At 45.0% G+C, this 15,186-nt stretch overlaps 1 protein-coding gene across 20 annotated transcripts in view; it reads left to right on the top strand.

Annotated features, from left to right (window-relative positions):
* Window positions 1-411: 411 nt before the first annotated feature.
* The window catches only part of TFDP2 (transcription factor Dp-2), a 46,925-nt gene continuing 32,150 nt past the window's right edge, over window positions 412-15,186 (top strand). For 3 of the 20 annotated variants that reach the window (XM_082767626.1, XM_082767631.1, XM_082767629.1), the window contains exons 1-2: window positions 4,050-4,187; window positions 9,802-9,893. In XM_082767626.1, coding sequence (XP_082623752.1) covers window positions 9,846-9,893 — 48 coding nt within the window. In that variant the 5' untranslated portion in view covers window positions 4,050-4,187; window positions 9,802-9,845. Of the gene's footprint in view, window positions 433-1,018; window positions 2,412-2,793; window positions 4,188-4,212; window positions 6,148-6,218; window positions 6,589-8,201; window positions 8,229-8,271; window positions 8,828-9,801; window positions 9,894-15,186 lie in introns of those variants that run through there. The other 17 variants (XM_082767627.1, XM_082767628.1, XM_082767634.1 and 14 more) reach the window with 16 other exon arrangements.

A 15,186-nucleotide genomic window follows, 5' to 3' on the forward strand; every position in this document is an offset into this window, starting at 1 on the left:
CCCCGGTCCCAGCAGCAGCGCAGCTGCCGCCAGCAGCGGCCGAAGTGCCGCATGCCCCAGCCCCTCCCCCGGGGCTGTCGGCGCGAGCCCGGCTCTGTGCCCGCGGCCGGGCCGTGGCCGTTGCGGCGGAGCGCGCTGGGGCCGGGCCCTGCCCACGAGCCCCCGGCGCCCCGCGGGCGGGGCCTTCACGGCCCGGGGCGGGGCCGAGCCCCTCAGCGCTGCCGCGGGGCCGCCCCGCCCCCTCGCCCCGCCTCGCCGCGGATTGGCGGCCGCCGTGTGTACACACACCGGGCGCGGCCAATGGCGGGCGGCGGCCGGCCGACCTCACGCGGGGCGGCGGCCAATGGGAGCGGCCGCTCGCCAGACGCCGCCAAGCTTGTGCGGGGGAGAAGAAGGAGCCGGGCAGAGCGCGGCGGCGGCGCCAGGCGGCGAGTGGGGGCCGGGCGCGGGGGGGCGGGGGCGGGACGCGAGGGGCCGGGGGGGGGGAGGGGGGGGGGAGCGGCGGGGCCGCCACGCGCGGGGTTCGCGGCCTGGCCCCGGGGGGCGCGCGCCCGCCCGCGGGGCCTCCTCGCGCTCGGCCCTGAGGCGGCGGCGGGCGGGGCGCGGCGCGGGGCTCGGGCTCGGCGCAGGGCTCGGCGAGGGCCCCGCCGCCCTCCCGGCGCCGCCGCCTAGGCCCGGCTTGCGCCGCCGCGTCCCCTCCCCTTCCTCCGCGCCGTGCCGGGGCCTGCGGGCACTGGGGGCCGGCAGCGGGAGGCCCGGCCCCGCGGCCAGGGGCTGGGCGGCCCGGGGGGCCCGGCCGGGAGGGCCGCCTGTCGGGGGGGGGGCGCACAATGGGGGCGCTGCCGGGAGGGCGGGCGGGGGCCGCACCGGGGCTGAGCCGCGGGGCCGGGGCCTCGGGGGCTGCTCCTGCCCCGCGGGGCTCCGCGCGGCGCCCTCCGCGGCTGCGGACAGGGGCAGGGGCAGGGGCGGGGCAGGGGCCTGCCGGGGCTCGCGGTGGTGGGCGGGTGTGCGGCGGGCAGGTGGAGGGAAGGAAGGGGATGGCCTCGCCTCGCGTGGTTCAAAACTAGTTGGGTTATCGTCGTGCCTCTTCACCGGCATTTAACAGCCAATAGGTTTATTTTTTCTATTTAACACAGATTTATTTATTTTTTCTATTTTAGATTTATTTATTTATTTATTTATAATCTATTTCTGAAAAGGATGTAGTCCCGTACTAAGGGAAAGGTGGAAAATTATTGAATGTTAGCAAGTTTACCTCGTGGGTGAATTTAAGACTGATCGCGTTTCCTTGTCAGAATTGCTGGGCTTCTTCCTAAGCAGTTCTTGCTCACTCAGAAATCACTGATTTGACACAAAGAGCAGAAAGAAACCATTTGACCCGTGCTGCGTTGGTGCAGTTAACTTCATACAAAGCACACGCCCCTGGTAGGAATCCTCTTTATTGCTCTAGAGGGTTCTGCTGGGCAAGCTCACGCCTCAGGGTGACACAGTGCTGCTTTCAGCACGGCACCCAGAGTCCAGCTGTCCAGCGTAAAAGGGACAGGCCAAAAAATTTGGCTGAGCAAAATAGTGCTGCTGTGCAGAGGGTGCTGGTACTTCAGGAGAGTTCCTAATTTCCCACTCTTGTATCTGCTGGACGCATACTGTAGGAGCCTCCGGCACATCTGGACCTGCTTGAGGGACAGTTGGAGCAACCTCAAAGTGAAGATATGGCCTTGTGTTTTAGCATCTTGCGTTGGGTTTGCCTAAAAGTGCTGTTACAGGTTTGGTGAAAAGTAGGAATTGAAATTCTAGTCTTGTATTCCCCGCAGGAGCGTGTAACGTTATTCAGTTTAAGTGAGCGGATCTCTTCATCGTGCCTAGAGGAAAGCCTAGTGCACATCTCTAAAAGCAATAGAAGAATAATGACTGGATAGGGTTAGGGGAGGGAAGCTGCAGCCCGTACTGTGTAGACATTAATACTTCTGCATCCTAACGTGGATCAGAATGGAGGGCGGGTTCTGTAGTTATAACTATTCTAATGCAGCTCTTAGACCTGCATTTCTTCTGGTGTGCTACCTTAAAAAGTATTCTTAGAACTGTCTTCAATAAGCAGCAATTTCATAGTGTTTGCTTTGTCTGCATACTTCTTGGTGTAATGATTAAGAACTTCTCAGTTGCCTTTCCAATTACTTTCATAGGTAATGATCAACACCAAACCTTAAAATAGGAAAAATAAACTGTTCTGTGTGCAGTCTGGTGCAAGGAAATACACGTGGGGAGTTCCTGTGTGCAAAACCAAGAAGCCATTGGAATCAATAACATCTTAAGTGTTTGTCAGAGAACAATCCACATGTGTTGGTGTGCAAATGGTGTGCATGCTACCCAAAAGCTGATGATATAACTGCCTGTTGTGGGATCTGAAAAGCCAGGTATGTGTTAGTCATGCTAGGAAATACTGTAAGAAGCTGTAGGTGTAGCGGGCGGTGACAGTTTTATAACCACTTCCTGGTTGGACTCTGTGTGCTTTGTAGCATCCACTGTTAGGATGAGATTCACTTCCCCCCACCCATTTCTTGGTTTACGGACTGTAGCTCTTTTGCAAGAAGGTGAGGCAGTAATAAGTTAGCTTACACTCGTGGTCTCATTAAAGGAACCTTTTTGCTGCTTTGTCTTGTTTCCTGTGTGGAACGATAGTTTCCAATAAAGGGAAGGCAGGGTGGTAGCTGAGGTTATGCTTCTCCTATTCCTAGATAGCCGGTTCTTTCCCAGAAGAGAATGTGTCCCTAACATGAAGCTTTTCTTTCCCTCTGTAGGCTGAAGTCCATTTGTGAATGCAGTTTTGGTCCTGCCGCGTATTTTTTTTCCTTGTTAGGGAAAGTGAGGGCACGCTCCTCTGGTTGGAAAGTCAGGTTCGTGCTGCTGGCAGGTTGGTCTCTTTTTGGGTCGAATGAGGAAATGATGGGGTTCTGTCTAACAGAGCCCCTTACTGACCGCTGCCAGGTGACTCCTTCGCAGGGATGCAGGAAGGCTGCTTTGGGAGGAACTTGTCCCTTTGCCAGTGGCAGCGGTTGGCAAGTGTGTTCTGGGTCAGTGACCTCTTTTGTTCACTGGTTTGTTATTGGGGATTTCAGCCTGAAATGTAGGTGGAAAAAAATCAAGAAAAATGGATGTTCAAAATGCAATTGGCAGGTTGCTACAGGTGAGGTTGTGTGAGTGAATTCTTCAACCTGGTAGCAGCTGTTGTATTGTTTTGTGTGGAAATGAAAGCCTTAAAAGCAAACAAATGTATCAGTGTTTGCTCATTAATGCTTGTGAGTGCCAGTGCACTAATGTGTTAAAAGTCACGTGTGACCTGTAGCGGTCGTCCATATATTAAACCTTTCCTGTGTGAGCAGGAGTTATAATTATGAGCATAGCTCTAATAGACCTATAATAGAAGTTACGGTGGTGACGTGACCAGTAGTTGAGAGTAAGTTTAGGAACTACAATAAAAAGTGAGCTTATGTCCCCAGAGTGAAATCAAAAACCTGTAGTGAGGGGTTCTCTGTACGTTGTAAGGAAAGAGAGAACTTTTCCCTTCGTTATAAACTTGAGCTTGAGAAACTTGAGAAATCCATTTCTGTTCTCTGAAATGTGCAATCCAACTGTTGCAAGCTTCAGTTAGAATCCGGCTTATAATTGTAAATACATTTAGACCTTTTTAAAAAATTAGCTACTTTTGTATGTAAAACTGGTAAAATTCAGGCTGTGTGTCCATTCTGTATAATAGGTCAGGCTTCTGCTGCCTCTCAGAAGCAAATATTCTTGCTCCTCCTCGCGCATAAGAAATTGGGAAAGCTGCGATCTGAAGACAAAACATCCCGCCCCTTCCTAATACATTTTCAAAGCAAGTGTGCATTTCAGTGAACTCCCCAGAAGTATGGATTAGTCTTCATGCGAACAAAACACATCCATCCTTTTGTTATGCTTCAACCCAGTGGTAAATTTGAAGTGTGCCATAAATGCTTTTTTCAGAGGCTGCATCACGACACAGTGCCCCAGCAGAGGGAACTGCTCAGGTTGCTGCTGTCTCATGCGCAGGCCGAGGGGGTCACCTGGTGTGTTGGTGAGTCGTGGCATACCGAGAGCTTCCTTCTGCCCCCCTCCTGCCCCGTGGCTGCTGGCCTGAAACTATTGGGAGCTAAACTGGCTCAGCAAGGGGTCAGGTAAAAATGGGAGTTGTTGAGTGTGCAGCGTGGGGAAGGAGTGGGGAACTATGAGACAGGAAGAAGTCAGAGAGCCCTTTTAGTAATGATAGTGACACGATCTTATGTCAGCGCAGCTTGTTGCAGGGAGCTGCACCCTTTGGGTGGTTTTGTATGCTGTAATAGAGATTTGAGAGTTTGTGCATCACTAGAAAAGAAACCCTTTTTCCTCTTTTGCCTTTCTACCAGATTTTTTAACTTCTCCCCTTTGGTGAATATTGTCATAATCTTCAGTCCAGGCAAGAATAGAGTTAATAATAGCTTTACACAGGAACAAAGCTCCTAGTAAGTTATAAGCAAAACATGGGAAATAGCCATTAGGTTTCTCCCCATCATTGAGTTTGTCATCCCTATATAACTTGGTGATCTTCAATTAAATGTACAATTATCTTCAGTTCATTAGACATGAAGATCCTTCCAGCTGCAGGGTATGGAAAGACGCGTATCTCAGCAGGGCAGTTACACTGTGCCATGCGCTTGCCAATGTACCAATAACTCTGGACACTCTAAAATCTCAAAATTAAAGCTTATTACAAGGCAATATCCAGAGCATTCTCTGAAGTATCGAGAAGTTTGTTTGAGACCTCAGTAGTGCCAAAGATGCTCTTGTCAGCAAAGCTTAATGAAAGAGAAGCTGATGTATTTACTGGCACTGCACAAAGACTGGCTTACCAAGGTATTTTTCAGTCATTCATATAGATCACTCAATTTTGTTTTCCAAATGTCATCCCATTGCTAAAATGAACATCTGAAGAGAAAAAAAGTACGGTTTTGAAAATACAGTATGCTCTTAACTGGCAGAGGGTTTTACCTGCCTCTTTGTACTGAACCAGTAGAAGCCCACACGTTGTGCCCTGTGTTGCAGTCGGCTACAGGAAAATGCCTGGGCTAGAGGGCCACTTAAAGAACAAAAGATAAGCTTATAGGATAGGTTGGCTACTTAACAGAACTGCTGCTAAATTTCTGTTGCTTTGAAATGTGTCAGCACACATCAGTGCTGATAGAAGTTGTCTCTAAAAAAAAAAAAAAAAAAAAAAAAAAAGTCAAGTCATCTATTAAGTGCTTTATGAACATTACCCGCTCTTCTGATGTCAAACCCTACATGCTTTATCTTGAATGACAGTAAGCTGGTTTGGGGAATTAAAAACGGCCCCAAACTAGGTTTAAGTACATGGAAATCATTCCGCATTTGATGTAACCTCCTCGTTATTTGAGCAATAAGGGACATGCTCAACACTTTTGAAACAAGCCCTGAGTGCTGCAACGTGTAGTTTAGCATTGCTGCTCGCGTGGCCCTGGGTATGCCTGAGAGCTTGTCTAAGAAACTCAGTGCCTTGAGGGGAGGGATAGCCAGTTGCAGGATTTGGGTCTAAGGCAGGCATGGCATCGGGCTGCTCAGCACCGCCAGGGCTGGAGCAGCAGCAGCACTTTGGGCACAGCAGTGACTGCGTGGCGTGGCAGCCAAGTGCCTGTAGACGTTGGGCACCGCCAGCTGGGAGGTTTATTACAGCTTTGGACTTTACCCCTGTGCTGTGTGGCATTGTCCCTTGTGCATCCACTCAGACCTATTTTCATCCCATGTCACCGTGCTGTTCCAGACGTCTGGTGGCCTCCATGGACAGCTTTTGCTCATTGTGTTGCAACGCCTGCACCAGTGACAGCAAATCTAGCGAGTTGTAGCAGTGATGGGGATGCAGTGTTTGGGGTTAAGTCAATGCTGAAAGGGATCTGATTCATTTGCTGCCTCAGTATGTGCTGCATGAGGTCTGCGAGGGACACTTCCCCATCATCCTCCTGACAAACCACGCTGAACATCAGCTGTTCGTTGTGTAACTTGGGTGCCGCTGTCAGGAGCTGCCCCGCTAGTTGTTCTGACAGCACACTGGCATTTTGCGCCATCACAGCAGCTGAGGAGAAACTGGTTGGTATGGGTATTTACCTGGTTTCTTTCCTTCTGATTTCTCTGATGTTAGCTGGTTACCCCAAAGCCCAGGATGAGATGTTTGCTTTCAAATAGGTTCACATACAGCTGTATCTTCCTTTTGTGTCTTGGCTTAAAGCAGTCGAGTTCATTTCATTTTTGTGGAATGCAGTAGTGAAAAGAAAGTACTTTTGTATTTTGGCTTCATAGGTTGCAGTCTTTTAAGTCATATAAAAATGATTAAACCATGAGTGCTTCAGGATTATCCAGTCCTAAATAGTTTCTTTTTCAGTACTGCGTGCAATAACGAAACCACGTTGGGTTTCACTAACAGCCATAATTTGTAGAAAGAAGATAAAGCAGTGTTTGTGCTTTGTGTGCCTTTCAGCCTTCAGAGCTCTACATGGGCTTGATGCTTTAAAACTCCCTCCTCTACTCAAGGTATTTTATTTTGTTAAAAATTCCAAGAGTGCCATTTTACAGTCAAGTCTCTTAGATTTGCTTTGTTCAGTCTCTAATCACCTGGTCTGTTATCAGCTAGGGCTTTCCTGAAGGCATACTTTTACTTTGCTCACACTAAATGCTGGAGAAAAAAAAAGTTGTAGTTCCTGTAAGATCTTCATCACACACATCATAGTGGGTGTTCCTTTTGCATGTTTCCTAAGAGCTTCTTCCTTTTTTATTATTTCCAACATCAAAATTAGGTATGTGACGTGCTGAATATGCCCTGGAGTTGGGTTTTTGGAGTTCTTCATCAAGTGACAAACTGGCGTTGTATGGCCGTTTGGTGATTCTGTGACATGGGTATCCCTGTTTTTTTTCCAGTCTGTGGGCCAAGTTTATTCCTTGTGCATATACATAAAAGATAAAGCTGAGACTCTGTCATCTGAAGACGACTAGGGGAAAAAAAAGTTTGTCAACAGATCAATGAAATCTTCTTAGAGATGTCCAAAATCGTTACCTTGAAGTTCAGAAACTTGATAACAGAGCTGTTCTTCTGATTCTCAGAGTAACAATAAATTAATCTGATGAGTACATACAATTTTTTTCACGAAAATCAGTTCTTCTTGACCTCAGTTGCTTCAAAAAGGAATTGGATACTGAAACATCCTTCAGGAAGAAGGAGGTGACACGCTTCTGGGAGCAGGTGGATTTGGGACCAGTGCTTTCTAGTTCTGAAACTTTACAGCTCTGAAAGCGGAGATACGAGGCAACATATGTGTGACAGGTGGTCTGCTCTGTGTGGATGCTGGGCATAAATTAGCTGTTTAACATGGAGCCTGTGCTGCTTAGTAAGGAATCTCTGGTCTCTGCTCTTCCCTGACATCAGCTTTGGAGTGCCGTAGCTCGGAGCTGGTGCGTTAGTGCGAAGCGTTCTGCTTTGCTGTTACTGCAACTGCAGAGTAAGTCTGCCTTTTAACTTGTGAGGAGCAGTATGTACAGGTAACCATTCTTGCGCTGTTTTGTGGCAATTTGAGCTTGATTATCTAGGTTTTCATAAGCTTAAAGTTGTGGAAGAAATCACAGCCCAAACTTTACAAAGTTTCAAAGCTCACTTTGCTCACTGTGCCCTACATTTGACCAAAATGCAAAATTAGGGGAGTGGGTTATAAGCCAAGGCTTAGGTTACAAAGGAAGAACCTTAGTTCAAATAAAGCAGCCTCTGTGCCATGTGCCTTGGGCTCTAAACCTGCCTTTAGGCAGCTTCATTTCAGTAGCATCCAGTTAAAGGACAAAAAGGCAGAAGTTTGTGTTTCTGCATCAGTGCAGTGCAGGCTGTCAGGCAGCGATGGGGACTGAGGAGAATCTGTTCCGAGGCCATCTGTGTGGGTTCTTTTGTCTGAGCCTGATGGGAGGTCATGGCAGATGGTGGGGTCGCAAAGTCTGGCTTCTTGCGCTTGACAAAGTGTGTTCATAAAGCTGGAAGAACACCGACTGCTCATCCAGGCTGAAGAGCATCGGGGCAGAGATGGTAACAGTTTATGGATGGTGCCTTCTGGATCACTAAGCGTGGTGGCAGATAACCTGGCAGAGATGGAACTGCTTTGCTTATCTCTCAGCAGTTTAAAACTGCTTAGCAGGTGTGTTCTTAAGTACACCTTATGGGAGTACCTTACTTGTAAAGCCTCTTAAAGCAGGACAGAAAGGGTAAGCTATGTAAATTTTGGCCAGGGCTCCAGATGATGTATTTGGAAAGTGTGTGTGTAGAAGGAGGAAGAAGGCAGAGAAAGAAGCAGCACGCGGATCCTCATTTTCAGATGTGGTGCAGGGTGTCAAGTGTTTGCTCCTTGCCATGACCACTGTTGCTTTATGGCCTCTTTGTGGCAACTTTTCAGGTTTCAGTGAGGTGTTTGTGTGCTGAACAGCTGCTTGGTCACGGCTGCAGGGAAGCCAAGACCTAGGGGAGATGGATACAACTCCTGCAATAGCAAATGGAGAACACCTCCAAGTTGCATGGCATATTTTCCACTAACTCCAGTAACAGTTGAAGGGATATAATGTCTGAATGCACCAAGAAATCTGTAGAAAAGTCACAGAATTTAGTATTCTTCTGGATTAATCAAAACTGTGAGCGCAGTGATGGTAGAGTCCCTCACGAGCAATGCACACTGCTGAAACTTGTTGGGCACTGCCTTAGAAGGGAGGTGAAGACACCGGCCATTCTCAAAGCTTGCACAGGGTAAATCGCAGAGGAAACAGCATAAATTGCACCTGCTTTTGCAGTTGGTGATTTCTGCTGTAAATGGTTGTGACTCATAGATAGTAACTAGTTTAGGCATCCTCTAAAAGATTTTTCTGACTCGATTCCACTCTTGAAAGTGTGAACATTTCTCCCTCATGCATCTAAGTGCAATTCAGATGACTTTTGTAGTCCATTTATTAACAGCAAGTAGTACTTATAAAGTACTTTCAAAGTACTTAAGCATTTTGTCAAGTTAATTCTGTCTTTAAAATGTTTTTTTGCTGCCAGCATTTCTTTGTAACTTTTCTTCAGCTTTCTGTAAGGCTTCTGGAAGCTTTGATTTAAAAAGGAGTCACTTTAAGTATTCTTCAGTTTAGTGGAATGTTTATCTTTTCCTGGAACACTAATATTCTAGTCCTAATTACAGTATTAACCTTCTTATATAAGGACAATATAAAAGCCTGAAAATATGTATTAAAAAAGTGAGTTTGAACTGGAACATGGTTTTTTTTAGATGTTTCCTAAAAATACTAAATGTTTGCTGTGTGGGTACATTTTGTATTAATTCCTACTTCTTATCAAGATCTTTGAACATCTGCAGCAATGGAATTAGAAGCATTCTGTGTAGGTTAAAGACACAATGGAGGGAATTAATTCACTTCTAGTTTTTAGAGTCAGTCTGCATTAGATGTAAATGATTGCATGGCTTTAATTATGAGACTTTAGTAATGGTCTGACAAGCTCTGCCAGCACATTAATATTTTTGGGGCTCTGTATATAAGATTACATCTCTGACTATTTCAGGCAATGTAAACTTCTAGTATCTGCAGAACCTTTCTGTTGTGGTGATACTAAAAAGAAAAAGATTTAAAAAGAAGACATAGAAATCTACCATCCTTGGGAGAAGCAGGGTTTCAGATAGAGAGCTAGTTGAAAATGTATTTTAACTCAGATGTTTTACTTTCTTACAGGATGTTTATTTTAAAGATTATGTGAAGATGAAAAGGGATATCTTATGGTTTTACAGAATATAAAGCAATACTCTGACATGACGGCAAAAAATGTAAGTTTATGATTCTATAACATGTATTACCTTTTGTATTGACATCCTACCAGTCACTTCTGGCTTTCAGAATTTGAAGGTCTTTGTGTTTGATTCTTTGAATGGACAAGACTTTTGTGTACCACACACACATGTCCCAGCAGCTTCTGCAGTGCCAATTGAACGAGTTGGAGGCTCTTTAAGGATATAGAGTTTAATCAGCTACAGGTCAGGTCAATAATCAAGGCAATGCCTTATGCTGTTGTTTCCACTAACATCGCTCCAAACTTACCAGAGAGCTTCTCATTTTGTTGAAGCACCAGAGTAAAATCCTTCTACTGAATCTGAGTCTCAAAACTAGAAAGAGTAGAAATAAAGGCACGTTTCTGTGCTCGTGGCTGTACACTCCTGGTTTCCGGGACCTTCCTGCATGTTCATCTGCCACGTTAACCAGGTTGTAGAGTAGTGTCCTGAGTCTTTGACTCCCCTACCCCCGGTTCTGAGGAAGCTAATAAAATGGGTAACAGCCTGACCTTAGTTTTCTGCCTGAGTAGCTGTGCTTCTTGAGATACACGATTTGTATACAGAACAGTTTTGATTAAGCTTGGTGGTCAATGACTGAAGAGTGCTTTGAGTCCTCAACAATTTACCTGTTGGTTGCCTTTGGAGAAGCGTTCTCTGACTTAATTAAATCTGAACGGGTTTAGGAAGCAACATGACTAAAGATGTAGGTACCCCAGAATAAAAGTGTAGATGGCCGTAGGATGGTTCTCCGTTCAGTCCTTCAGAAACTGCTTAAGTTTTTGTGCACATTTAGTTAGGTTGATGTCCCGGGCATAGCTTGGTTAAATGAATTCTCAAGTCTTGGAAGGTTTATTATCTGTTGGCTTATTAATAGTTTTATTCGGTGTGTAGTTCCAGGGAAAGCTTTCAGATGTCTTATGTTAAACTGTTTGATTCAAGCTGGCAAAGTTAGCAAATGAATTGAGGTATATATGCAAAACCCTATGACTTACTTCATGGGCTATATTCATCTGTAGTGCAAATAGATAATTCATCTGATGTATGTGGATCAGCTACACAAATCTAAATCATTTGTAGGTTTGACCTTTTCTTCAGTGCAGTCTGAGGATGAATACCAACACCAATATAATCCGTAGTGTTCTGCAGTACAGTTAGATGACTGGAAGGGATCTCGGGAGCGCTCTGCTCCAGCACCAGGATCAATGCTCCAGGGCGCTTGCATTCAGAACCCAGCTTGGGGCTTTGTCCAGGGCTGCTCAGGGCTTCGGGTTTGAAAGCCTCCAAGGATGGACATTTGACATCCAGCCTGGGCAACATGCTCTTGTGCTGAATATAGATGGATGTTTTTGTTGTTAGTTCCTTTAAGTCAAGGCTATGGTTGCTTTATAGAGAAAGTATTATAGAGAAAGCATGCCATGAAATTTTCCACATTAAACTATGTAAACATAGTTATTTAGCTACTGTACTATGTATGGGTTTATTTAATTTAAAAAAGCAGTTGCTGTGGTGCAGATGGAAGTAGAACTTAGTTTTCATGGTTTTTAGATATACCCATTCAAAGGATTTGCAAAACAATAGTGTGATAACAAGGGTGATTATATGCTTTCTGTTCTTATTGGTAGCATTTTTACAGGATTTCATAATCAGAGTTACTCAGAACTACACACTCAGGCCAAGAGTGTTAGCCCAAGAGTGTTCTATTGCTGCTAGAAGGCCCAGGAACGCTTCTGAATGTGTAGAGCTGCAGGGTTTAGCAATATATCTCTGGATTTCTGCAGCCTGAAACACGTTTTGAATGTAAGGTTGGTATCTGTCTGTTATGCTGTCTGTAATGTTTTACCAATCTCCAGAGGTTAAGGTGAAATATACTTTTTGGACAGAGCTTCTCTGCAGATGTTTCTCCATCTTTTTTTCTTTCTGTTGAAGCATCAAGGACAGAGAACTCAAAAGTAGTGGAATTTGGACATTCATTCATAACATTCCTCATTGCTGTTTTTCCTTGCTAAACTTTTTATTGTGTCATGGGAGAATCATCACTGAGCAGTGGGCTCATGAAATGCAGAACGTTCCTAGTATGCTTGTGGAACTTATGGATAATTTTATATCTAATATATCTAATATCTATAATTTACAGATAATTTGATATTTAATATATCTAATCTCTAACATATCTAATGGATAATTTGACCTTTTCTGGAAAAGAATCCCAACCAAAACACCTGCAAATAACAAAATGTTGAGTAAAAGTTATGAATTCTCAGAGATGAGATGTTTACATGCTTACAGTATGCATTGTACCCATATGCTATTTAAGTTGCCTTGTTGCAGTTGGTTATTTTATTCTTTTCTCATGTTGTAATGTGCCTTTTTCCTATCCGTTTAGTACTTAGGGTAAGAAGGCACCAAAACAGTATTGAGAAATGGGGAAAAAAACCAGCAAATGCTCATGTTAAACTTGTTTTCAGGGCAAAATAAATAACGTGCCTCATACAGATTATTTGAATAAGAACTGTTAATTTTGATTGTCTAATCTGATTGTCTAATATAAATGTGCTTGTGAAGTTGTTTGTCACTGCTTCTCAGAGGGTGGTTGTCCTGTCAGTGATGAGGTCAGTTAACATGGCCATAAGAGTTGTCCCTTCACATGTTGGTGTGAAAGAAAATTAGAATAATTTAGCTGCTGAAGTTGGTTAAGAGGGTCTTGAACAAGCCTGAACACCTGCTTTAGAAAGGGAATTCCTTAAAAAAAAGTAAAGAGCACTAGCTGTTCTGAAGTAATATTCCATGCAAATATTATGTTGAGGGAGCCTTTCTTAGGCCCTGAGGTGTTTCAGTATGTGCTACTACAACAGTCTGTCTACAAATCAGTCTGTCAGGGCTTACAGGTATAAGAAAGCAACAACGAACAACTTCTGCATGCTATTATCTAGAGTAATTCTAGGTCAGAGAGAACGAAAATGTTTCAGGTTGATGGGAGAATGAATTTCTTGTATGGAAAGGGAAGGGTTGCAGGGAGAGGCTGGATAACCGAGCAGTATGTCAATCTGTGGAGAAGGATGGTAAGTTAGAAGGGCAACTCATGAAAGTTTGCCCCATCCAAGATTTTGCTCTGTCCTTTGTTGGTTGTTTTTTGTTTGTTTGTTTTTCCTGTCCCCTTGCTCTGTTTGGAAACTTCTTGGTCACCTACTAGGAAAGGGGAAAAAGACAAAAGACTTGCTGAAAACATTTAATGGGATGCAAAGGCCCCCACCATGTGTATGTTTCATCTTGGGGGTTGAGTTCATCTTGCTGCAGATAGACAAAAACAAGAATCGTGCCCCTGCCATACGCAGTAGTCCAGACGCTCTGGGGCAGTGTTACAAAGCACAAGTGTCACGTGAACCATACAAAACGTAATAAATGATGCATACCTAGGTAAGCTAAGCCTGTAGCCTTAATTCTTTAAATAGGGTCTGAGTAAGAATGGGATACTTGTAGCACAGCTAGCTACTTTTTTTTATTATTATTATTTTTTCTGGTTCCTTAAAATCCATTTTGGATTACATCTGCAATTTTCAAGCAGTTTATGTAAAATAGAGATTACATCTCTTCATTTTGCCAGGACATAGGTACGTAGATGATTAAACCAAAAGATCCCCAAAATCTATGGGTGTTACAGAAGTGCAGATAACGACATGACCTGCATTGGCATTAGTGACATCAAAAAGAAATACTGTCAAGTTCTTGTTCTGTTGCAGCATCGTAATACTGTGTCAAACTTTGCTCTTCTTGAGGGTTTAGGTGTGGTAATCCTTCTGTAAGAAACACTCATTTTACCTCTCACTTATCATTTAAGCTCTCATGAAATTCATGTCCCTCCAGTGCTGTTCGCTGTGGAGTTTCCCAAACTTTCCGAGCCTGTTTTGGATCCCTCGCAGAACACATTGGCAGCGTGACCCCCCTTCCACACGAGGTGGCAGAGCAGCCCCGGGCAGCTGCTCCCCTCCCCTCCGCTCCCCGTCCTGCTCGCTGCCTGCCGCTGCCACCTGGTGGGGGGAGAGGGAAAGCTGAGGAAAATCAGAAGGGCTCGCTCTGTTGTAAGAGCAACTCTGGTGACAGCGTAGTCTGCAGCCACTAAAGCAATTGGTTGCCCCCCTGTGCACGGGTAGTTGGGTGTGACAGGAAAGAGCAGGTCCAACACAAAAAGCTGATATAAGCTGATGATCTGTATTGAGTGTCTGCAGGGCCTTTTGTTTACAGAGGTACGTAGCTTAGCTCATTTAGGCAGTATTTTATGGTCAGGGTAGTGCAGCAACAGTTAAGGTTCATATGGTGTTCCTGGTGGTGGAAAAATTTTAATAACGCTTCAAAAGTCTGGCACAGTGCTGGGGGCAGATTTTCCCCTTCAAAGCTTACTTGCCCGGTACAAGCTCTCTGGCTGAATGGAGTGACTGTGCGCTTCTAGTAGGCACTTTTTGTGCTTCTGCAGTTTAAGTCAGTGATATATTACTGCTGTTTAATTTGTCTTCAATCAAATGATTCTCTAATTTGATATGATTAAAATTCTGCTAGCAAACCTAGTGTATGGTATATTTTTACTACATATACCTCTTAAAAAAAAAAAAAAAAGGCAAATATTTGATCCTTGATTGCATAATTGTTTTTTCTTAACTTGCATACCTGAACACTTTGTTCCAGTTATTTAGAGAAGCACTCAAATTTTGTAACAATTCTTAAAGGTTTTATACTACTTTGTGTAGTTGCCTGCTGGAGGACTTGTGCTCTGATTCTGAGCTGTTTCCAGAGGAGCTCAGTCACTCGGTGCTTACCGCAGCTTCTGTCCTGGAAGCAAAACAAAACGCGTTGTTGAGCAGAGCTTACTAAGGTGCTACAGGGTAGTGCTCTGAAACTGCAGAACGCTGTGTCGTTCCTTGCTGTTGCTGGGCCCATCCCTTCCTAACTGGGCTCCGAGGGACTTTCCATCTCCTCCCTATCTAGGAATGGTGATCTTGTGTTTTTCTGTGCAAATGCCGCCTTTCTGTGCTCTGTGTACATGCCAAAATCAGAGATGTGCCGTTGCGTACATGATTCATGTTCTCCACGTCTCTAGTAATTTACCCCGACTGTAAATCAGGTTCTCTCTGAAGGCCTGGGAATGTATTTTAAAGACATCAGTAGGCATGGCTCTCAGCCCGGTGCACCATGGTGTCTGGTACTGGGAATGCAGGACAGCAGGCCGATTCCTCTGATGGTGTTGGTCGCAGCTGCTCCGGGACGCTGACCTAGCCCATAATATTCAAAATGTCCTCCT

The sequence above is a fragment of the Aythya marila genome (genome assembly GCF_965140915.1).
Source record: "Aythya marila genome assembly, chromosome: 9".
Classification (NCBI taxonomy): Eukaryota; Metazoa; Chordata; class Aves; order Anseriformes; family Anatidae; genus Aythya; species Aythya marila.